Source organism: Rattus norvegicus, chromosome 7 (genome assembly GCF_021556685.1).
Source record: "Rattus norvegicus strain SHRSP/BbbUtx chromosome 7, alternate assembly SHRSP_T2T, whole genome shotgun sequence".
Classification (NCBI taxonomy): domain Eukaryota; kingdom Metazoa; phylum Chordata; class Mammalia; order Rodentia; family Muridae; genus Rattus; species Rattus norvegicus.
This window is the reverse complement of record NC_141540.1, coordinates 56,400,372-56,426,140: the sequence shown is the minus strand read 5'-3', so window position 1 is coordinate 56,426,140 and position 25,769 is coordinate 56,400,372. Positions and strand designations below refer to the sequence as shown.

The window sequence follows — 25,769 nt, the reverse complement described above, 5'->3', positions numbered from 1 at the left end:
AAGAGAAAAATACAAAAGCTGAAGACAGACACTGATGTAAAACAAGCAGTGCTCTGTAATTTTATCCTTTCTAGGAGGAACCTGTCATCTAAGAGCGTTCTGTCTCATGCAGACATGAAGCCTGTTTCACAACATTCAAAGTGTGTTCGTATTGTGTTTCGTTGGTAGTTTTACCAACTACTTAAAGCACAGAGGTGGGCCAATGGGATGACATGTAAAAGCACTTCCTGCCACACCTTAGGCTCTGAGTTACACCACTGGCACCCACCTAGAAGGTAGAAGGAAAGATCCTACGCCTAAAGGCTACACTCCACATATACACAGTAAGTATAATAAAGATTTTTTTTTCTGAAGAATGACCAAAATCAAATCTTTATTTTTTATAACTGTATAAATGTGATCCAAATGTGTCCACCACTAGTTTTTCCGAAAGAAACATGCTATAAATAAGCAAACTACAACTGCTCACTGATATGTATGGACTCCCTAGATGTCTCATTGGGCTTAATTATAGACCACTCACAGTAATAGCTTTTTAGTATCAAGTGTAGCATGATGTTAAGCCACTTTAGCTCTTGCACATACATGTTGCACTTCTGGCTGATAATGGAGAAAAATTTGCAGCATTACACTGTTAAGCTAAGTTGCATCCATCCTTTTAAATGGCATCAATATCAATGTCATCCTTGTTGTCAGACTTCACAGTTTCAACTTTTGGTACACTGGCAGTCTTCGAATATACCACCTCAATATTTTCATCTTCGTCTTCTTCCTCACCACCAGAAGATTCCTCCTTCGCTTCCTTCAACCATTTAATAAATGGCTCTGCTTTGACACGAATCTCTTTGGCAAGTTCTTTTGAGACATATTTCTTAGAGGCCTTTTTTGACCAGCTGATAATGACCTCTTCCTCTAAAAGGTCTGCATCATACATCTCCTTCAAGATATGTGGAATCTTGGAGATCAACTGAGCTTGATGCATTGCTATTACACATTCCAAACCATGAAGAAGGTACCGCTGGGCCTTTTTGTTGTTATGACAAAATCTTAAAAAATGGCGCCTGTATTTCTTGATTTGCTCTCTTATCTTCTCATCAAAGAGAACTTCTGTCAAAACGAGAGGGCCCATGGCTTTTACATCCAGTCTTTCTGCCTCAGCCGAAATGTCTTTATCAGATGAATCAATAATGCCCTCTTCTTTCTTTTTCTTAACAAAATCAAACAGGATGTTAGCTCTTCTACAGTTCTTTCCAAATCATCGCTAAGTGTCAGACGTTTTGCATGGTCACTGATTTCATCCATTCTGCGCCTTTGAGCTTCCTCAGTTGTATCCTCCCCCCAATCATCATCTTCCTCTTCTTCCACAGCATGTGGAGGACTAATTTCATTTGGTGGTGGAGGTGGTGGTGTCTCACTGGTGGATACAGAGCCATTTTCCTTGTCCTTGCCCTTTCTATTTTTCTTTTCTTTCTCTTTCTTTCCTGTACCAATGTCACTATTCTCAGGGGGGTTTTTGAGAATGAATGTACAGAGTTTATGATGTGTGTCAAGCATGCCTCGGTATCTACAGGCTTTACAAGAATTACCTATTGTTTGCTTCTTTGGATTGACATGCAGATCTGTTTCAGGATTCTCACACTCAGGACAGAGAACAAATTTTTTAATGAATCCATCCAACATGTCTTGCCGCTTATTCACCTCATGAGATTCATTGACAATGTAACGGTCATTCTTAACATCAAACTGGGTCTGTGCTCCCAGCTCACAAACAAAATATTTGGTGGGATACGTTGGAGGCCGATTAAGCGCCTTTGCAACGTCAACCATGTTGACTATAACTGTCTTGATTCCATTTCCTTTGCCCTCAACCTTAGCAATCAAACAGGGCATCTTGTAGCGATAGAACTGGTCTGACACACTGCGGTTGACGTTGACAGACATTTTGGCTTATTAGTGACTTTACCAATAAGATGTACAGATCTTTGATTGCAACTTTTTGGTATCTTCTGTCTGGAGAAGAAGGGATGACATAAACGACTGAAAGAGTTCTCGGTCTCTGACATGAAAAATTTTTCGCCACTGAGGCTGTAAGCTTCTTGCTTGTATGCTATGTTTCCCCAATACAGGTACCAATGGCTGCGCAACAGCTCGTTTTCGTCAAATAAAGACATTAACCCAACGCGGCTCGCCCGGGACTGGGAGGAAGAGGCGCTGGAAACCGGGTCCGGAGCGGCGGGCCCGGCAGCGAGAGGAGGGGCTGCTGGGCAGGTGCGGCCGCCGAGCAGCGGGAGGCAGAGACGACCGTCTGAGTCCACACCAGCAGCGCCGAACCTGGCGACCTCTGGAATGTTCTCGCTCTCTACAATAAAGATTTTATCCACATGGGGACTCCTCTGTGCTTTGGGGAGTAAGCTGACGCTGAGGCAGAACTAGGCCCACTGTGTTGTTTCAATGTCCATACTTCTTCTGCAAAATATTTTCATTATGTGTTCTGTACTTTTGTATTTTGTGATGATTTTGCTGTTGAAAACTGCTCCAGTGCAATGCTGCAACACTGGGGTATGGTGTTCTGAAGTACAAGGTTATGATGACACCTAGAGAAATATTTGTTACTGCTTCATTCAGTTGAGCTATAGTGCTCTGTGTGTGTGTGTGTGTGTGTGTGTGTGTGTGTGTGTCTGTCTGTCTATCTGTCTGTCTGTATCAATGAATCAGCAATGTAAGGAACAATGAATAAAATTTCTAAATACAAGCACACATAATACAAGGTTATGTGCTCATTAGTTGATGGAAATAATGTATGTAGTAAGAGACTCCAAACAATGTAAACTCATTACTTTCTCTAGAAACAATATGTGTTGATTCCATGTTTGTTACTTATAGAATATAATTGCTACAAATAACAAGAACCAATTTCAGATAAGTTAAGCAAACAAACACAAGCACAAAATAAGTTCTGTGTTGCAAACCATTCTAAGCTACAGAAGGTTGAACAGGTTTGTTCCAGTGCATGTTTTATGGCGTCGGGCAGCTGAGGCGGCCTTTGCTAAGCAATGGACAATAGTAACTTCTGAGAGGACACAGATAATGAATGCTGCTTCTCAGACTTATTTCATCATGGGACTCCCCTTTTATAAAATAATTATTGAAACTTGGCAACACAGAAACACATCTGTTACCATGATTGATTCTTATTCATTTAAAACTGTAAGTATTTTATTTCACTTTTATTTTAAGAGCTGTATGCAAAGCTCTGAGCACTATCTGTCCTTTTGCCAAATGTAAACCAGGCATTGCAGCCCCATTAGTGATCTCAACACTAGGGAGTCTGATGCCCGAGGATCCTGACTTTAAGGGCAGCCTTAAAACTATACAGCAAGGCTATGACTCAGAAACTGTCAAATAGAGTGAGGAAAATAATTTAAAGGACTTGCTACATTGAAAAATAGCAGATTCGACTTTATAAAGGGTATTAGTGCAAGAGTGCATAAAACAACTTTTAGGGATTCTAAAATAGGTAGTTCCATTTAATTTCAAAGCCTTTATAGGAGATAAATGCAAGGAAATTCCATTGTTATTAATCAGGTTCTGAAGGTATGCATCACAAAAAGGTAAGTCTGTATGAATGACTTCACCATTGAAGTAGTCAGCAAACAGCAATATGCTCACAGAACTATGAGTCAAGGCTTTCAAACATATTTCTTAGTTTATTTCAAACGCAACAAATTCCAGGCACATATATTTACTTACAAAAATGTTCTAGGAAACACCTGCCAACCGAATGGGAAACAGTTACCTTTACAGTGAGCATACGGCATTGTCATAACATAGTCTTCACCTCTATTCAAGAAAGTCAACCGGGCTTCTCCCTCTAATATCGCAGATAATGAGTTTCCTAAATAAAAAAAAAAAAAAAAGTATTACATTTCACAAAATTAATCCAACCATATTCCTGCAGTAGAAATATTTAAAATATCTTAATCTCAATGCATGTACCAAAACATGTATTCAGCACCTTCTAACTGAAACATTACTTGATTCATATTCTCAATCTTATAAGACTTAATTTGATTTTTCTTCTTTTGTTTTTTTATGGGCTTTTTGAGACAGGGAGTCTCTGTGTAACCCTGGCTGTCCTAGAGCTGACTTTGTAGACCAGGCTAGCCTCAAACTCAGAGATCCAGCTCTGTCTCCCAAGTTCTGGTATGAAAGACATTTACACATTCAGCCAGGATGTGCCCCCATTGCCTGGCTGAAATGAGTATTTCCAAAAGGCATACCTAAGTATTTGTTTAGTTAAGTCAAATGAAAAATCCCATCATGACTAAGTCCAATATATGTAAATCTAAAGTTTTAACTATTTATAATTGAGTTGATAATTATTTAAATGCTTTAAAAATATGCAGAATTCAAGTGATAAAATGTCATAGTGATTTCTTCTAGCTTGGGTCTCATGTTTTTCTTTCCTTAACATCTAGATCTTTAATGGGGTAGAATTAACGTACAGTGGATGGCCTATTTTAAGCATTAAGTGTACTAGTACGTGGCTTGGTAGCACATACCTCTTATCAACATTTGAGGGTAGACACAGGAGGACTGGGCTCCAGCATCAGCCTGAACCACACACAAAGGTCTTAAATGACTATCTCAAATGACTAAGGGCTGGAAATGTAGTTCTGCTCTTATCTACCATGCCCAAAGGATAGGGTTTGATCCCTGTTCACTTGTCTATCTGCCTGCTTAGGTATACATGTACTCACCCACCTCCTTATCTGTCTAACCCATTATCCTAAACCATCCCTATTATCTCTGGGGAAACAGTGACCTGTTTTCTATCTTTCTATTATTACCAAATGTAGCAAGCATTATATTTTTCAGATTTCTCTATGCTACTGTATCAATCATTAGTTTTAAAAATTTTAAAATCAGTATTCTACAGCTATGAAAAGTCTATAGGAGCTGATGTTGGATATATGCACAGCCGTGACCTTCCCCTGGTTTCCAACCAGCCCAACCTCTGGTAGCTACCATTTCTACTGTCTCTAGATCAACTTTTCTAGACTTCAACATGAGAGATGCCATGGTTATTTGCTTAATAAGCTACTTCATAAGTTATATATGTATATATAGTCTCCTCAGATGTCTGTATTCAAAGGAAAGCAAATGAGGATTTAAAAAAGAAACATAAAGTACCCTTGTGAAGTCTGGATTCTTTCAAATTATAAAGAAATAAGTTATGTAAGTTATATTACATATAATAGTAATATAGTCATATAGTTATAAGTTATATTACATATAAGTTGCATTAACACATAAAAAGGAAGCAAGATGCAGAAACAACCAAAACATCAAGCATGCACCTGGTGCTCAGAAAGGGATGTCTACAGGGCGGAACAAGGACTCAGTAAAGCCTCTTCCAATGTAGCTGGGATAGTAAGGGAACTGAAGCTTGAGAGGAATAATCTCAATATAAAATATGTGGAACTTTTGGAGAAAAAAATTCAAATCAAAAGCAAAATTGGTGTGGGGAAGGGGGTGTTGAAAAACTAAAGGGACATGCTATGGTGCTCATGACAGAAGCTGTTATACTATAGGTCTCCTGTCACAGACCCGTTTCTGATTCTGACCACTCACATCACTAAAATCTAGATTTCTGTTTACATATTTTAGCTTTTCTTTTTTCACACTTATGTTTGCTTTCTCTCAGGTTTAAAGTCCTTAAATTTAATTCTCTGAGTTTTTAAATATCTTTATAATTAGAAAGCCAAATAATAGCATTTAAAGATAATATTCTACCACTCACAATTTGTAACTATCTTCTTTGAGTTGTCAAAGGCATTGTATTAAGGTTTCCTACCATATTTTTCTTTAGTCCTTTCTGTACTCACAAACATTTTCAGTAGTATGTTATTAGCCCAAGGTTAAATACCATTACTGAATGACCCAGGGCCAAATTGGATTCTCTCTATACTCAAAGACTAGAAATGACAGAGCAATTCCCTCAGGTACACTGAAACAAAACCAGATAAACCGATGAGAGAAAGGCAAAGTAAACGCACAAGGCATGAGAAGGATGTGGTAGGCACTCACTGTGCCCACCCTTAAGTGATGCTTTACATATATGTGCTGACAGGTAAAATATGCCTTTTTATAAGAACTAAAAAGGGCTCAGTTAAAGATGGTGCTTAAATGACACGAAATCCTTGCCAAAAATGTCAAATAAAATTTATTTACAAATGAAAACATATCAGAAACACTACATTTTGGAGAAGCACAGTTTGGGACAAGGCAGCACTCACCATAGAACTTGGACTTAGCCAGGATGCTCCCACTAAGGCAAAACCCATCTTTTCGGTTACTGACATAAAAGGCAGATATTGGTGGGTGATGGGACACCTGGTGAACACAGGAGAAGTCACAACATTTAACAAAACAAGCTTGCTATTATGCTAGTATCTAAAGTTCAAATATGAGCATGAGTAAGAAGGAACAGTTGGTAAGCAACAGAATAAATGTCAATCATTACAGCAACCAGGTTTCTGTCTCTAAGGAAATGTATCCACTGGCATTCACACCACAAGAAAAAAGAGTTCACGTTCAGGTAGAATTGATAATATACCATTTCTAACAAGATTATAATAAAGCTTCCAGAGGGGAGGGTTTTAGGAGTCCCTCCAAGCCTGCCCCCACCCCCACCAACAACAGGCGCACAAAGCTCAGAGTAACCATTCCTTGTGCTGTTAAAAATGTAGGATCTAAATTCTCTTCTCAGAAGTCAAGGATGATCATGGAAACCCATCATCCAGCCAAATGTAAGGAGAACTATAAACTGGTGGAAGCTTGACTAGAGCCATGCAAGAGAGCCAAACGATGACAGCAATGTTCAGCAGTGAGGTGTTTTGTAGTTCCCAGCACCAGAACATTCAGTGCTTGTCAAACCTTACCTAACAGTAAGCTAGAAACAGTGATTTACCAAGTTGGCATTTCTCATAAAAATGTCCCAGCACCTCCAGATCCTTTTCACAACACGCACTTCTCATACCTGTTCAGCAATATAGAAAGTCTTGCTGTTTGTTCTGGGATGAATCCATAAACAACGGAAAGTCTCACCAAGTATAGGATTATATGGTTTCTTCAGTCCCTGGTTTTTTAAAAAAAGAAATCACTCTTAAAATGTACAAACACAGGTTTAAAGTTAAATTATCTTATCTAAAAGACCATCTTATAATGTTTCACAGTAAATAAAATTTACATGAAATAAAAATATAACTTCAATCAGGATTCAGTCTAAATACAAACTTTATAATTTCATGGTAACTACTAGTAAACAATATTAAGATTATACATAAAAAATTCCAAAAGAGAGAGAAAACCCAAGACTATATAGAGATGAAAGAGGGCAATGGGGTGGAAAATGGCCAAACTGTAAGACTATAACTCTGTGAGATGCAGGATATTGTAAGTCACCTCACACGAGCAATGGTTACCTTAAAACAGCTGCAGATGGACGGACCCACACCTGTCCATCCCTGTGCTGCAGGCCGAGTCTGGGCTACTCTGCTTACGGCAAGGACAGCATGCAGCCTTTGAATACAGAGTGCTGGGCTTGGTTTTTACCAGATGGAGGTGCCAGATAACACAGGCTGTTATGTCAACATCTCCATCTTTTGGATCTTTTCAGATAGACCTAAAATTTGATTAGTCCAGGTTCACAGATATAGTTCATAATACTTTTAGAAGTAAAAACTAAAATTTCAAATTGATGTTGTGACGTTCTTTCCATGAAGTTCTATTGTGTATTAGTTCTCACTGCCTGACCAGTACAATGCAAATGTATACACTCTCCTAACTGAGGGAGTGTGAAATCTACTTTAGTAAAACCACACTTCTCTGTGGATAGGGTGATGTCATATCATTAGGTGAGTGGTGGCACCTATCCTCAAATGGCTGCTTCATCTTTCTAGTTAAAGCATTTTGAGTCTCTCATAATTTTTCCCACCGCTGTACTTTCAGACACATTTCTTTTTTTTTTTTTTTTGGGTTCTTTTTTTTTCGGAGCTGGGGACCGAACCCAGGGCCTTGCGCTTCCTAGGTAAGCGCTCTACCACTGAGCTAAATCCCCAACCCCTTCAGACACATTTCTAACTCATGCTTTCTGACTGTGGTCCTTAGAATGGAATAGACAGAGGAACTAGACCAGAGGAAGGCTGCTCTAGCTACCACAGTAACACGTATCAGTTATCAGAACGATGAAGACCACGGATGATCACAAACATCAACTGCACTCAGACGCTGTTGAGACTCAGTTGTGCTTCTATGTACTTAGTAGCACCAGAGGGCCAGGGAGATGCCTCAGCAGGGAAAGGCACCTGCCTCCAACTGCTGACTTGTTTGATGTGCGAGACTCACATGATGTAAAGAGACCTCCACATATACACCATGGTGCTCACATACCCACACAACATATAAATGTAGAGTCTCTTAAGGGGAGGAAAAAAGCAAAATGTAAACATTACCTTTGGCTTCTTGTAAAATCCTGACAAATACCATTTCACAACCCTCTTCAAACGGAAATATGGATTTTCTTCCAGAGCAGCTCTAAAAACCAAAAGTGGTAAATATAATCATTCTATGCAATCACAAATTCTTCAATACTTTCTATGACTTACAGTTGGAAATGTAATTCATATTCAAAAAACCGGTAAAATGATTATATAAATTTGCTTCTGGAATACTTCTCCTCAGTGCTGCAGAGACGGCTCAGAGCTTAAGCTGCTTGCTCCTCTGGTTGGCCAAGGCCCATCCCTAGTGTCCCGTCCAGTGGCTCACAACTGCCGGTCACTTCAACTCCAAAGCATCCAAGCCCTCTTCTGGCCTCTGTAGGTATCTACATTTGTGTGCACATTCCTCCCCCGACCCCCTCCTACCTGCTACAACAAATATACACATAATTTTTAAAAATAAATCTTTAAAGAATCTTTTTTAAAAATCTGTTTACCTTATCTCAGTTTCTCCTGATTCTTTGATGTACTACCCAGGTCACTGCTGAAAATGTTTTTGAAAATTCCGAACCAAAGTTTCCAAAATGTGGTTCTGTAGAACCAGGATAAACTAGGACCTCTGTGGTTAACTGTGATTAGAAAATAAATACTCTGCTTTTCAAATGGGCTGAAGATGTCATCTCTCAGCTTCCTGTCCAGGCCATCTACTGCCATGCCTCCACAAGACTGGGATTCTCTCAGGAACCATAAACCCAAAAAAGCTCCCCTCCCCCCAACCCTCTTTCTTTCATAGACACAAAGAAATATAGGTTTTTGAGATTTGTGCATCGTGTGGTGCCTTGAAGCCCAGTCAAAGGATGGGTTAAAGGTCTTCAGCTCCACCTGTCATGAAGGATCTTCCGTCACGGTTCACTTGGTTGCATGCAATCTGAACAGTTGGTACTAAGAGAGTAGCAGTACACAGAGGAGAGAACAGGAGGCTGATGGAAGCCTTTCAGATCAAGGATTGTGTGACTACATCCCCGCTACAAAGCTGATGCTTCATGTTACAAGTGTGAAAGAAGAGTTAAGATGATTCCAATCAACAGTTTCCTCAATCATCATTCTGCACCCTTCCTGTATATGCTAGCAGGCTGATTTTCCTCTTGAACAAACTACTAGGGTGCCATCTGCACTGTAGAGAGGAAGTCTGGAGGAACCCTGACTCAGCTTCCCTCTCTAGTAGCTGCTATAAAGTAGCGAGTGTGACTGTTCAAAGTGACTGTTACAGACAAGTTCTTTTCATTTTTGCTGCTAATACACCCATTTATTAGGCCCTTATTTATGAAAAGGTACTCTTGTTCACAAGTGTATCACAGTGGAGTCTGACTTTTGAAGACACACTGCAAGGTGACAGAGCCTAGGTCTAGGTTTGCTGACAAACACAATCATTTGGTTTTTTCTTTAGTAACAACACACTGATAGTTCTCCTCCTAGTTTTAAAATCCTTATTAAGATGACTTATTTACATTTACATAAACCTTACATTTACATAGTTCAAGAGCCAAAGCGATAAAGAAGCCTATTAAATGGCAGCATAGACAACTCGAGCGCACACTGTATCAATTCTGTTTGAGTTCTTCACAGTAAACCCACTTACTCTTGCAGATCCTTTTGTAGTGGTTTAAGTAAGCCAGGAGTTTTTTTATTGGGGATGGGGAATAAATCAGTCCTGCTGTGTAACCCTGACTAGCTGTAGGCTCACAGAAATTGCCTCTTAAGAGCTAGGGTCACAAATGTATACCACCATGCTTGGCATTAAGAGCTCTTTTTATTTCAGGAGAATTAATACTTTTATCTACTATATACTATGTAAAGTTTTCCCGTAACAAACCAATAATCTCTTATGATGATAAAGTTTATGATGCCTTCGATATTTACTAATGCAATAATCACTAAGCACAACTAAAAAAACACTGACAACACACACAGTCCAACAGTGCCGTGACACTCAGGAGCGCAGCAGGGAAACATGGATGGTTGAGCACAGAACTGCCATTCCCCAGAGGGTGAGCTGAGGTGCAATTCTTCTCAGGTCCCCTACCTGGGCTACTGAGACAGGGTCTCTCACTGGCCTTGCTGAGTCCAGGAACGTACCTTTTCCCACCTCCCTACTTCTGAGACTACAACTGCATGCCACCATGCCTGGCTTCCTGTTACTTTCTCGAGATATTCTAACTCCATACAGGGATTTTCTATTTCCAGAAGACTCTACTTACTCAGACAGGAAATCAGCATGGTAATAGTAATCTGAAAGTTTATCCAGGAATGAACGAGGCTCCAAGATAAATGTAGGAAGAACCACCCTGGATAGATCCATGCCGGGACGGACTTGCTTGAGCAGAGTCCAGATAAGGCTTTTGTTTTCTTCAGACACAGTTTCTGTTTGAGAAGCCTCACCTGCCTTTAACAAGCAACAGAGCACACTGAAATATTATATTTCTTGTAGATACAGACACATAGACAAGACAGTGAATGATAAAAACATGGCTCTCCAGGACTACTCCAGGCATTATGGAAATGTACAAAAGCCACTGAGTAATAAAATATAGTCTCTAAAAGTAAACACAGGGCTTCAAGAAATATCAAAATAATAGCATGTAAAAAAAGAACTAAAGTATTATTTTTTTGTTCAGTTAATTTTAATTTTTCTATTGAAACAAGGCCTTGCCATGTAGCCCAGGCTACCCATGCTGTATGGTCTAGCCTGCCTTGAAACGTGCAGACTTTCTGCTTCATTCTCGAGTGCTGAGATTACAGAGCTGTGGCACCAGACCCAGCTGTGTGGTTCACTGTTTTATATACACTGACTTCCGTGCACTGGCAAGCAAGTTTTAAATTTATGATTACTTGCAATTTACTTTATAAATGACAATGACATCAAGCAATATCCTATTTAAAAAACAAACATGAAAATGTAAACTGTAAGACCACACTGGCATTCGGGTATTTTTTTGGTTACTGATAAATGCAAATAAAAAATCCAAAATGCACCTTTGAAAAGACATGTGACACATGAATACTCTTTGGGGAAAACAGGCCAAGCAAATACTATGTCTAGTTCTGTGTAGAAATGCTCTAGAGTTGGTGAGTGAGCGAGGCTCTAACAATGGAGTCCTTACCTCTCCCAGTTCTTCGTGGCTCTGCTCCATGTAGGTGGTCTCCTTTAATGGCTCCACGGGCTCAGGGTCGATGTATGAGTCATCTTGCCTTTCTGACGTATCTGTGTCGCTCTCTTCACTTTTCCCTAGCACCTCGTTGTCAGACTCGTCATGTTCCTGGTCGTTCTCTTTGTCGGATTTATCGGAATACATGTCTTGGTCCTTAAAGTGCTGCCTTTCAATCTCACTGTCATTCAACCTTAGTGGGATTACAAGGAAGACAAAGGAAGCTCAGAAGACAAACGCATAAGTGGGAGTAACGTGGCGTTTACTGGAAACTTACTACGTGCTATACATAGTTCTCAAAGTGTTTTATTTAGTTTATTTAATCTTTGAAATTATCATGTTAGGCAACATTCTTCTTTTACAGGTCAGTGGACAAAAGCATAGAGACATTAACCAGAAGCCTGAGATGGTGAGCAGTGACTAACAAAGCTCTGGCCTCTCTACTCTTGGGGCCAAAATAGTCACAACGAAATACAGACTGCACTTGCTACACCTGCCCACCTCCAGCCTCACAACCAGGTTCCTGGAAGCAGGGTCACTACCACGTCTGGTCTGAAGAAAACACTAAGTCAGGATCATCAGGTTCTCAGTCAGTGAAGTCTGACTTCCCACCATGAAGAGCTCCAAAGTAACCCAACATAACTGCTAAGAATCAGATGGGAAATGCTTTGAGCTTTCAACATTTTCTGATAGGCTTAATCGGCAGGGGTAAATTTCCAGGGAACAATGAAAATAACAATTTCAGTTTAAGGGAAAAAAATCTGTAGCCCCAAATGAAACTTTAAATGATAAGAAGAAGGAAGGCTTCCTTTTTATTTCTGTAAAGCAACAAAGGCCAGTTCTCCCAAAACATCCGTGTACTGCACCACAGTTTTGCCAGAAAGATATGTTAGTTTTAACTACAGTGAATACTTCAAGAGGTAAAACCACAAGCCAGGTAAGTTACCACTCAAAACGCGTCCATAGGACCTAGAGAGGCTCAGTGGGTAAGAGAACTGGCCGATCTTCCAGATGACCCAAGTTCAAGTCCCAGCACCCAAATCTCATGTAACTCCTGTCTCAGGGGCCTGACCCCCTCTTCTAGCCCCTGAAGGCACTGTGGGAATATGGAGCACAGACATGCATACAAACAGGCAAACCACACCCATACACATTAAAAAACAAACATAAAAAGCTTCACAGATAGCAGGCAAAATCCAGTGCCATTACAAAACATGCTAAGACCAGGATAGTAGAAGGAAGAGTGAACTCATTGTTTCAATGTAAGACAGCTTCATATGGGATACAATGTTCAAACTGATTTTGAAATGGGATTCTAACAAAAGTAGAAATCATTCTTAATGGAAGGTACATCATGCACAAAAACAAAGGAGATATTCAGCTCACTTGTACCTGGAAGAAAGAACAATGACACAGGCTAGAATAAAGAAAATAAAGCCCTATGCCTGATTTATAGCAATTTTAAAGGTCTTAAGCCATGTAATAATAAGGCACGCAAATTTCAATATTATACACATTACTAAGGTAGTAGAAATGATAGCTAATTTAACAAGCAGGATGGTCTCCAAAATCATTATCAAATTAGCAGTGAAAACCACTTACTGGAAGTTGTCGCCACTGTGGAGGTTGTTAGCACGCAGTAGGCCGTACAGAGTCACATGTGTGCTATCTGAGGAAATGCTCAAGTCATGCTCCTTCCCGTCCCTCATCATTGTACGCTTAAGAAGACCAGAACACTTCAAAGCCAACTCCAAAGCATCCATCCAGCACCTTCCTAAAACACAGATTTAGAAACAAGAAAATTGATGAAACTAACCCTCTTACCTTTAAACATACTGTTTCTTTGACAAGCAAGCACAGGAAACAATTTAAAAGTCCGTCAGTATTTTAATACAATCTTGTTTTTTTTCTTTTTAATAAATGTTTTTTGAATTACAAGCATTTAAAAATCACAATAAATAGGAGACAGCCCGTATTTTGTAAGCATATCTAATCTAAAACAAACTTTATCTCTGAAACCTTAGAACATTAGTATACAGCTTCAAAGTATCAGACAAGGACATAAAACACAGGGAAAGAACATGTTTCTACTGACTGCATGCTATTTCATTGTTGACTGCATGTCTGTCCTCAGGCGTAGCATCCATTCTACCTCCCTGTAGGAAATATTCTGTCAGCTGCACTGTTCAGTCCCAGGCCTTGGGACATTCCACACGTGTTCTCATTCTAGTCACCCCAGCCCTCCTCAGGATTCCCACATTCCTCTCCCAGCACTGGCAACTACTCTCATATTGGTGTTTAGGTTTCAAACATAACAGAAAGCATGTGACACAAGTCCTTGAAGTCCTGCTTATTTTGCTTAACACAAACATTTTAAGCCAAGAAAACACCTATAGAACGCTATCATTAACTACCATAACTGTCAGCATTAATAGCTTTCTTTTATAATTTCAAATTGTTATTAGTGGAATTATGAACTATGTTCATATATTTAAGTACTGTTAAGATTTATATGCACTTGTTTTAAGATCTGGCAAAAAAATTAAACCAAATAAAACATTTTCATATTGAAATCTGATGTTCATACCATAATTTTCTAGTATTATAAGAGTCAGCACTGGAAGGCTGTAAAATTCCTTACAACAAGCTAATATAGATCATAAAATGTTGAGAGTAAGGAACAAATCCATTATCAATTATAAAGCTTTTCGTTATATTGCATATGTATGGGTGTGGTTTGTTCTCTCTGTATTATTTGCCAAGTGAATTACATATCTGGCTACAGAGGTGTGTATGTATATAATTTGCTTGTATTTTTCTTTCTGATGTAAAATATAACCAAACCAGTGTTACCTGTCCCACAAATGTTAACTTAAAAGTATGAAAGCTTATAGGTTGCCTATCTTTCTTAAAATGATAGCATATAATGAATTACTACAAAGAAATACTATTAAGTCCCCAAGGCATTAATGTGTCAGTGGAAAGTGAAAGAAAATCTGAGCTGCTAACACTGCCTGCCCAGTTACAGGTGTCCTCCTATCAGGGTTCTTGCCTGCAAAGCTAGTAATGTGCTTAGTGTTCTACATAGTCTATGATTACAGAATTTTGCTTCAGCTGTCCTATGAACACATGATTTTCTCCAAGGTTAACACAAAGTAATATGCAAAATAATCCTTTAAAACTGAGATCCAATCCATCAAAGAGCATTTACCATCTGACTCTGAAGTAGCTCGGATAATCAAGTAACTGCTAGGCAAAGGCTGAGTTATGGATCCAACTGCTTCACCTTTGGGACCCTTAAAAGAAAACAGGTGGAACAGGTAAGTATTGTGAAAGGCCAATGATATTTGGCAATGATTATTGTCAGATATTGATTTAGCAGGCACAAATACTAATTTAAAAACAAACGAGCTTTAATTACATCCTCAAGAATGCTGTTTAGTATTAAAGCCTTCCCAACAAACATTCCTCCTTAATAGAAAATTGAACAAATGACAGCATTTATCATTCAAAATTTCTATCTTACAAGTTTTACAACAAGAGAAATAATGTATTCCTAAAAGTTTTTTAAGTTACTGTAAATATAGTTAAAATTCACTAGATAAAGAGAGATGAATTATATATACTGTACTTTATAATCAATTACCATTTGTTTTAAATATTGATAGCAAAAAGCCTTGACTTTTTACAAGCCAAGACGGAAAATTGCTTCATAACTGGTTATTTGAACACACACACACACACACACACACACACACACACACACACACACACACACACACACACTACCCCACAGGGAACACTGGTAAGTAATTAGTACCACACCAAAGCTAAATTTAGGTGTGGGGCAGTCCCTAGAACTAAGGTACACTAGGACCTAGAATCAGACTTCCTAGATTTTAATCTTGTAGAAAAACTACTAAAGTAACCACTTTAGTATTCAATCTTTTATGTCTGTCAGGAGAAATCTGTATCCTTCTCATAAGTATGAGGATGAAACAGACTTCACTGAAATACCTCTATGGGTTAAGTTCTTTGCTCCATCCACACATATTTGCTCATATAGCAAGAAAATCTGGAATTAACTATACTAATACAATTTAAATGTTAGAAAGAATTTTCACCCTATAAGCCTAACTAGGTGAGAAATATTATGCTTCTAGAAGTATAAACTAGGTAGATGGACATTTAGTTATAACTCGCTAGTAAAATAAAATTGAATTCTAAAACTCTGTAATCCTAAATTTATTCCTCAATGAATCTAGACTACTGTGATTAACAAGCCTACATCTTCTCCTAGGCACATCAATACTGCCTGGCGCATAGTTAGTCCTTTATTCAAGGTGAACTGACTAAACTCTCCTAGACTAAAGCAATGTGAAGGCTTAAGGTACGGTGATCTAGTTAACGTAAACAACACTGTGGTCTGGAGAACTCCTTGATCATAAATCAGAGAAAGCATCTGTTTTCCCACTTACTTCTGCTTTTACAGCATGCAGGGACCATACTAATACTTTTAGTTATCAAACATTAGTGCTCTATCTTTAAAGAAAGAGCAAACAGGACAACTGATGTTCCATGCACCCCAACTCACATCCTCATCACTACAGGGAAGGCCACAAGAAGTAAAAGTCTCTGTTTTAGACAACCACTCTGAAGAAATTGCACAAACATGCAATCAACATTATACAACTTTAAAAAGAATGAGGAACCACGATTAATAAAAAATATAAATTTAATCTTCAGTGACAAAAGAGAAAAGATGTAATATATTGAGGAAAATTTTCAGAAAAATTGTTTTAGGTCTTAAAGGCAAGAGAAGGGTTTTTGGTGGTGGTGGTGGTGGTGTTTTTTTTTTTTTTTTACAGAAACAATCTTCTGAGTTTGGCCAGGGACAGAAGGCCTCTTGACTGACTCACGGTACTTCTCACCGTACCTCTACCTTTTACTTCACCAAGTGCTCACATACCTTCACTGCCCAGATAGACTGCTCCAAAGGATGGAAAAGCTTGAAACAAAAGCCATCCTTTTTTGATGGACGTTCGATGATCTCACAAGCATTCAGAAGGACTGTTCCAACCCACTGACCATTTTTTTGCGTTTTATAGATCAGAAGCACTCCAGGTTTCAACACGCACCACAGCTTGGTCCAGCTCTTTAGGGTACCACGAATCTACAGAAAGATAAGTTTATTTTAAAGACTGATAATTCTTCCTCTTTCTAGACTACAGGATAATAGGCTGAATAATGGCCACCAAGAGGTTTTAATCTAAAGCTATATGGCATATACATTTGCACCGAATACATCTTTAGTCAAAAGGCTACTTCATGGCAATGCACTGGGGACAGATGTTGAGCTGACACGGCTCCTGAGTCTCAGAAGCTCAGGTTTTTGTGGACTAGTAGGCCAGCGTTTCAAATACATTAAGTAGAATTCCTAACCTCCTTGATCACTCAAGGGTCATTAAAATAAACTTCCATAGTACTGAAATTATTCTTCTTTGTAGCGGTTGTTACAACTGTAATTTTTGTGAATAAATGACTATTCTTTTTTCATTTTGCTTTTCTGAATGTCCAAGACTTGTCCTAAATATTTGGTAAGTAGTAGGAAGAAGGAAGAACCTCTACCCAGTCCCTAAATGTGCCCTGCTTGGATAAGTGTTCCCAGTCATTACCTGGGTGTGCTATATAAATGTCTAGGAGGAAATCTTTAAATGTAGGCACATGATGTATTTTTATGAAATATTCCTCACCTGAAGCTCTAATGCCACCAATAATTTTATCAAGTGTTCCTATCACTTCCTACCTCTGCACTCATTAAAACTTGTAGCTAGGCAATTCACTGGCTTAACAATGCTGAAGAGGTTGCCTCTATTGTATTTAGGTTTCACTAGAACTGTCTTCACATTTGCTCACTCAGTGTAAATGAACTGTGAATGCACATGAACATGGGGTAAATGAATGTACAACTCCTTAAGGAACAAAGTGGGCAGAATCCTAGTAATCCAAGATATACAGAGTACGGGAGACTGAAGCCAGGAACAAAAAGAGAAAAATAGTCAAGGAGAGGGTGTGTGTGTGTGTGTGTGTGTGTGTGTGTGTGTGTACATCTCTGTATATAAATGAGATGGTTAATCAAGAGAATCAAAGAAAAGACAGTTACTCTGATGTAATATTCTTAGAGATGTAACAGTAAAAAAAGGGTCAGCTGTCAGAAATGAGGCCTGTTTTAGAGACAGCCACGGCCTCAGGTGTGGTGGTGCACACCCATATAACCACCTCAGTGTGTGAGAAGCTGAGGCTAGAGCACGGCCATGTGCCCAAGGCTGGCTAGGGCTGCACAGCAATGCCTTGTTTCAAAAGGACCGAGTGTGTTAGGAAGAGGAGGTACAGTCCGTCCATCCTGAGGATAAGTGTGACTCTGGAAAGAAAACAAGTAGGATCCAGAGCTCATGTGCTTGCTCTCAAGAAGAGATAAAGTAAGCTGGAATTTATTGTCAGCACAAAACTGAAGAAGATCCTTGCAGTATTTGAACTGTGGGTAACCACGATGAAGACTCTCACTGTAAAGGGAGACTTGTTCTTGATGTCTCTAGAAGTCACTGGGAAGCAGTTCTGCTAACTCACCTACTTTCAAAGTCAGGAGTAAAGCAGCTGTCTGTCAGGCAGAAATGGGAAAGGACAGTGACAGTAGGAGAAGGAGACAGGAGAACAGTGTGGAACAGCACTCACTGCACAGCACTTTTTTCTTTTTCTTTTCTTTTCTTTTTTCTTTCTTTTTTCTTTTTTTTTCGGAGCTGGGGACCGAACCCAGGACCTTGCACTTGCTAGGCAAGCGCTCTACCACTGAGCCAAATCCCCAACTCCAGCACTTTTTAAGCAAAACCTTTACATTTGTATTTTGTTTTTCAAGACTGTAGATCAGACTGGCCTAGAATTCAGAGATTTGCATGTAGACCACGCTGGTCTCAAATTCAGAGATCCGCCTGTTTTTGCCTCCCAAGTGCTGAAATTAAAGGCATGCACCACCACTATCTGGCTTAGGTAGAACTTTTATATCAACTTGTCCTTATTTAATTATAAAATTCCAATCTGCAATAATACCAAATGATAAGTGGAATAATAAAATATTTGTGTAACGGGTTATATTAAACAACATGGTTTCATACTAGTCAAAGTGCCTTAACAAGTGCTGTTCTGGTGCTACTAGAGTTCCTTCTTGTAGGCACATAGGACACAAAACAAGCTTCTCTCTCACTGAGCATCTACTGTTTTGCCTCACACTTTCTCATCCCCATGAGTAAATGCTCAGTGGGAGTTCCAACCCAAGCCCTGACCTTCAGCCAGTCGGCCATGACAATGACAGAGGGGTCTGTGATGGTGCTGAGTAACTCCTTCGTGGCTCTCTTCTTCTCTTCACGGTAATTCTTCTTTTGTACCTAACATAAGTGGAAACAAGACACTCAGTACAAGAAACAATTTCTCACAGTTCCAGCATTTTCAGATAAACTAGACAGGAGTCTTTGACAGCAGGTTAGAATCTGGTCTCCATGCTCACTGCCCCAGCCATCTGTGTCCTTTAAATCACTACCATGCCTTCAGGTGCACACCATCTATAGAAACGCACGGCTTCTGTATTTTTAACATTTGATTTTCTTTGTGAGTTTCTATGCCTACCATCTTCTTTTAACTGTGCCACAAGATTCCTGGCATAAATAAAATATTGGCAGTGTTAGCACCGAGTGCATTGGTGAACTGTTCTGATTCTAAACTCATATCGATAACATTACTTCATTTAATCACCACAATAAGTTTCTCAGGTAGAATTATTATCAGCTTTATTTTATGTTGAAGAAAACTGAGGCAGAGACAGTAATGTGCCCCAAACCACACAGCTAGCAAAGTGTGAAACAGGATCCAGAGGCAGACTGGCTTCCAAAGCTGTGCTCAATGTAGAAATCCTCTTAGCGACTAGCTTTTGATTATTACAAGCAACGCTGTAATTTCTCCCAAATGGAAATTGTGCCCTTTTTCTTACTAAAATCCAAGACAGAAACTAAGAAACTATGAAATCAATTTGCTCAAAATATTAAATGTTTTACTTTTATAGGTAAATTATTTCTTTGAAATATCACAGAAAGCAAAAGTGAACTAATAGTTCTATTGTTTTGTTATTTGGATGGGGAAAGAGTAGTAACCTATTAGTGTCTACATTTTTTTTATTAAACGATAAGACAAACACCTATCAAAGTTAAATTTAATTGAGACTATATACACATAATAAAGTTTAACTGTTAACTGCCTCTAACACCTAAGACTTGTGGTCTTTTACTTTAGGAGGTTTTTACTTATTTATATTTTGTGTGTGGGTGTTTTCCCACCAGCAAGTATGTTTGTGCATTGTATACATGCAGTGTCCATGAAAGCAAGAGAAGCCAGCAGATCTTCAGGAACTGGAGCTACAGAGGGCTGCTAGCTGTCATGTGGGTACTGGGGTCCTCTGGAAGAGCAGCCAGTGCTACTGAACAGGTTTCCTATGAGACTGCTGATGCAAACGCACATAGCACCAGCCATGGAACACAGGCGACTGTGATGGACGAGCAGGGAACAGTCCTAGTAGAGAGCATGCGCTCTTTAAGTTCCACGTTCTATTGCCATTCAGGGAGGTAACCTCCACACTACACATTTCTTAAGATTCTAACTTCTTGTTAGAAATCTGGATTTCATTGTCTCAAAATTCAAGACATGATACAGGTCAAACAAAATATATATTCCTATGAGCCTGGAAGTTAGCAAACTAACTTAAGTGGATGCCAGAAGTGACCACTGGCTGTTCCCCATACAATGAGGTGCTCTCTTTGCTCTGTTAAAGCTGGGAAGAGATACCTACTCCAGAGCCTGTGCTATGAAGAGCTGTGGCCTAAAACAGCCTGCTTCGGAACAGCAGTCTTACCGGCTGACTTCACGGCAGCATAAAAATATGAACACTTTGCATGTGTGCTTGCCTTTCAATCCTCCTGGAGGTTTTTTCCTCTCCTTTTAGGAGGATACACATCAATTTTTCTTATTAGCCCATATTCAAAAACACATGCAAAGCACAATGTCAAAGGATCATCGACTTTGCTGTAAGACTGTGGCTCCTAGTAACACCAAAAGCTGTATCCCTAAGGTCCCACCACACCAACATGACAGAAGCTGAACAAGGAAAGCACCAGTCAATGGGCAATGCCCACATGGACAAGGGAAACCCTCACAGGCCTCAACCCCACACACAGAACTATGTGCAACTGAGGAAATCTGGAATGAGGAGAAGTGGCCTTCCTCAGAGAAGAACACACCAACTGCCTATTCAGTACCAATGGTCAGCCTTGAAAACATACACACAAGTAACATTATATGGACCAAGTAGGTTATATTTAGGACTATACAAACATGCATGCAATAACAATTAACAAAAGAAGAGGCCATGAACTTTCAGGCAAGCAGGGAGGGTTATATGGGAGGGCTTAGAGGAGAGAAGGGGGGGGGGAGAAATATAATTACAATATATATGAAAAGATTAAAAAATAACTATAGAAACTGACCTTAAGAGACTCTTTCTTAGTGAGCTTACTTGAAGTTGAACTGTCCTTTTCTGAGCCATTATAAAGTTTAGATTCAGACTGAGATGAAAATAAGAAGATAATTAAAACTTACATTTATTTTACATACATAAAACTTAACATTACCTTTCTTACACTTTTCCCATTTGCTGCTGTGATTTAAGCAAATGAGGATTTTAATACAAAGTTTTCCCCACATGGTATTTGTATTTACACATGCATGCATTCACTGTCAAAAATTAATCTGCAACGTGAATTTACTGTTTCTAAATTTTATACAGCATTTCTCAGGGCATTTCTTAGAAAATATATAATTGTCCAGTTATTCTTTTTATAAACATTGCCAAAGCAGTGTTAAAATGACAGTTGAAATATGCTATAAAAGGAGACCATGTAAGTTTTCTTAAATACACAGATACCTACTACCTCAGTTCCTCCATCTTCAAAAATTCAGGTAAAGCCAATTCAATTGTGTAGTTCAACACAGTACTCCTAGGATCTATTTCCTCCCACTTCTCCAGGGTATTTAAATTGTGATTAATGACAAAATTGTTTTTGTTTCTAAGCTTATAGTTAAGAGTTGGTCTTCATAAAACTTTAAAAACTGAACAACACGTGTTTCTGTATTCACTTTACATGTCAAAAAAAAAAAAAGGCTCAGAGAGGCTAATTTCTCAGACACAATTGTTAACATAGCAGTGACTGGAAACTGGCTCTCCTGATGCCGTGCCCTCAGTCTTTCATTAGGGTACAAAAGCATACATTCGAGAGCTATCTTTATACATTTTAGAACAATAACATCCTATTCCCTCAATTCCCTACAGGTTTTCATTTCTACCATTGTCAGACACAGGACAGCATACTAGCATTCTTAGGAATTCTCTGGGTATACATGACTTGATCCAAATGGTGGCTTCCAAATGGTGAGCAGATACACCTGCATATTACTAGCTTTAACCAAGGATCCTTCACTCAATTATATGACCCATGGTGACAGTACCATAGTTATTCACTGGTGATAAGACAGCCAGTGTACCAGCTGAAGAAAAGGAATGAGCTAAACATTTTTGACCAACTAACAAAATGGAAATGTCATTGAAGCTTATTTATCTTGTTCATGTTAAAAATACCCCTGGTGGTTGGCATGAAAGACCTTTACATAAATGGGGCATAGAAGAGCTTATGATGATGGTAGTAAATTGATAGGAAACAAGCTGAAATTATTTTCAACGCAGAAAACAGAGCTCAACCTGCTTAAACTTTTTTTTTTTTGGGGGGGGGGTTCTTTTTTTTGGAGCTAGGGACGGAACCCAGGGCCTTGAGCTTCCTAGGCAAGCGCTCTACCACTGAGCTAAATCCCCAGCCCCCTGCTTAAACTTTTAAGTTGCTGACTTAAGTAGCTTGAAATACCATATTGCTTGTCCTCATGATGATGGCACAAACTCTGATACCAAAACAATTTTCATAATTACTCCTGCTACACAGCTATCTGTTTCCCCAAACCAGACAGCCCCAAAAGATGACACAGCTTCTGTCAGAGGGTGCAGTGCATTACAACTGTCACAGAACTCTACTTCCTACAAACAGGAAGAGCACGTTAGATAATACTGTCTAACGAACAACACTCGCCTCGTTTGTTAGGTTGAATGTTGATGAAATTAGTGGCTGCGTACTACTTACAAGCATTGTGTATGTACCACCTCACGGAATGCTTAAAGCAACGGGAGATGGAGTGGAAGAAAGTTGTACCTCAGATTAAACAGCATCCCAATCATACAGTGAATTCTGTGCCCTGTGAACACTGAGCTTCGTGGTTTTGGTAAGCTCACTTCATCGGGTTATTGCTTTTGAAAGCTCTTCATACAACCAGAATCAATGTGAAAACTTTTCTTTATAAATAAGAGAAAATGTTTCCCCAACAACTGCAAGTGACAACATTTGGTTTGGCTACTACAGGACTCCACTGTCATAAGTTGTTCTGGGGGTTAAATGAGGTGACACACATAAAGTGTTTAGCGTAATACTTGTTATGTGCTCTGATTCAGCTTTCCTTTGGGTATCACACATGTGGTGTATAGATATATATGCAGGCAAAAGACCTATACACATACAAATAAAAAATTTTAAAATTTAAATTTGTTCCCCCAAATTACTTAAATAAGAATGAGTAGGTTATACATTAAAATATTTAGGAACAAACTAGTTACTATAGTTCTCTTGAAAAATGGCAGAATGAGTGAATATTACTAATACCAAAAGTATTAGGAGTTATTCACTATGGTTTTTGCTTGTTTGTTCAGGACATGGTCACATGCAGTCCAGACTGCGCTCCAATTCACTACATTTGAGTTGTTTGACATGGGAGCCACCAGCCATGGGCAGTTACTTAGCAGCTGAGGTGTACCTAGTAGAATGAACATCCATTTAATTTTTAAAATCAACACACCAAATACTCCTTTATACAAAAATCACCATAAGGCCCATTTCTGTTTCCATCATTGGTGTCCATCAAGAGTGCAGAGTTCAGAGGTTGGGGATTTAGCTCAGTGGTAGAGTGCTTGCCTAGGAAGCGCAAGGCCCTGGGTTCGGTCCCCAGCTCCGAAAAAAAGAACCAAAAAAAAAAAAAAAAGAGTGCAGAGTTCAGTCTCCCTGCTGTTTCCTTATCTCTCAAGGTACATATGGACGGCACATGGCTTTGAGACTCTATTTATTAAAGCTCCTGCACAAGGATACTGCTAAACCATATTTTCCACAATTCCAGTACTAAGTGCTTAAAATAAGCCTTAAAAATAATCCTACTGTATTTCAAGCTATGAGCAGGATATGCTTTTCTTTGACTTTAAGTTATAGGTTCTATATAATGAACAGCAGAGCTCAGCACACAGTGCTCCAGAATGCAGCGTCTCAGCATACTGCTTATTTTAAGACAAAGGAAGCCAAGAGAAAAGTGCAGAAGGAAGAAGCCATTCTGACTGCACCTTATCTGTCTCCCTTTGACAGGCCACAAACGAATATGTAATTTTAGGTGGAGAGAATCCAATGACACACAGATACTGAGAAGAATCTCCACAAACAGGCTTGCCTTCTGCCCTTCCTTATCCTCTCTGTGCTGCTTAGCTTTTGTCAACTCATCACAAACTAGAATCATCTGAGAAACACGAACTGAAGGATTACCTCCATCTTGATTGATGACTGATGTGGGAGGGCCCAGCCTGCTGTGGGCAGTGCTACCCCTGGGCTGGCGGTCCTGGGTGGTATACTAAGTAAGCAGGCTTAGCAAGCTGGTAAACAGCGTTTTCTTCTTCAGTTCTTGCCTCAGGTTCCTAATTAAGTTCCTGTCCTGACTTCCCTCAGTGACGGACTGTAGCATGAAGTGCGAGCTCTCCTCCCAGAGCTGCTTTGGTCAGTAATTTATCACAGCAATAGAAAGCCAACTAGAGCACCCTCTGAATGCTTTAAGGAGCTAAGCCCTGGATGAGGAGCTCGCCACCAGACAAGAGCTCTAGCCCCTTTGGTAGCCTTTTTGCTCAATCAGGCCTGTGCTCTTCATCAAACCGAAACATAAACTATATAGGTTTCCCTATTCGTTTCTAAAGGCTCCAACATTATGTGACATTACATTAAATAAATGTGTATATTTTTGTCTTGTTGATATGTCTTTTATTATAGGGATTCAGCTATAAACCTTGCAAAGAATAAAAAAAGAAATACATTTTCCCACCTACATGACTAAACATTTCCCCATGTATGCTATATAAATACACTGTACTGGGGCTGGAAGATGACTCACTTGGGAAGCATGAGGTCCTGAGTTAGATCCCCAGAACCCACACAAAAAGCGGGTGTGTGTGGTCATGTGTGCTTGTAATTCTAACGCTGAAGAGTGGGGAAGCAGAGTCTCTATGCTCACTGTGGCTAGTCTCACCTACCTGGTGAATTCCAGGCCAATAGGAAACCCTGTATATTAGAGAAAAGATGGGTAGTGCCTCTCAAGGTTGTCCTCTACCCCACATGCCTACATGCACACATGTACCTGCACACATATGCCCAGTAAATAAATGTGCTGTGAAACTTCATCCTAAACATACACCCTGAAGTGATGACTATTCTTAATATTCTTATTCTGTGTTTAGTCTGTACACAACGGCAATCAAAACATGCAGTGTAATCCTTTCAACTATTCCTAAGAACAGGAGAAAACACATAAGGTAGGATGAACAAAGCCTACTGCTAGGACAGCAGACACTTCACTGGCTTAAGAAATAGGTTTCTGAGCCTGGAGAGATGGCTCAGTGGTTAACAGCACTGACTGATCTTCCACATGGTGGCTCATAACCATCTGTAATGAGATCCAATGCTCTCTTTTGGTATGTCTGAAGACAGCTACAGTGTACACACATCAATCAATCAATCAATCAATCAATCAATCAATCAATCAATCTTTAAAAAAAGGAAATAGG

General features: G+C 39.3%; 1 protein-coding gene and 1 pseudogene across 5 annotated transcripts in view; both read right to left on the bottom strand.

Annotated features, from left to right (window-relative positions):
* The window catches only part of Osbpl8 (oxysterol binding protein-like 8), a 153,077-nt gene that overhangs the window by 24,881 nt on the left and 102,427 nt on the right, over positions 1 to 25,769 (bottom strand). For all 4 annotated transcript variants that reach the window (XM_087557245.1, XM_087557246.1, NM_001309455.2 and 1 more), the window contains 11 exon segments: positions 21,292 to 21,369; positions 19,045 to 19,146; positions 16,677 to 16,880; positions 14,919 to 15,003; positions 13,310 to 13,481; positions 11,663 to 11,900; positions 10,760 to 10,944; positions 8,517 to 8,598; positions 7,043 to 7,141; positions 6,300 to 6,396; positions 3,797 to 3,895 (listed from right to left, as the gene is read on the bottom strand). In XM_087557245.1, the coding sequence (XP_087413371.1) occupies positions 3,797 to 3,895; positions 6,300 to 6,396; positions 7,043 to 7,141; positions 8,517 to 8,598; positions 10,760 to 10,944; positions 11,663 to 11,900; positions 13,310 to 13,481; positions 14,919 to 15,003; positions 16,677 to 16,880; positions 19,045 to 19,146; positions 21,292 to 21,369 (1,441 nt within the window).
* On the bottom strand, positions 354 to 2,360 carry Eif5-ps8 (eukaryotic translation initiation factor 5, pseudogene 8; annotated as a pseudogene). The gene has a single exon (XR_015625317.1). The product of XR_015625317.1 is annotated as a eukaryotic translation initiation factor 5, pseudogene 8 (transcript).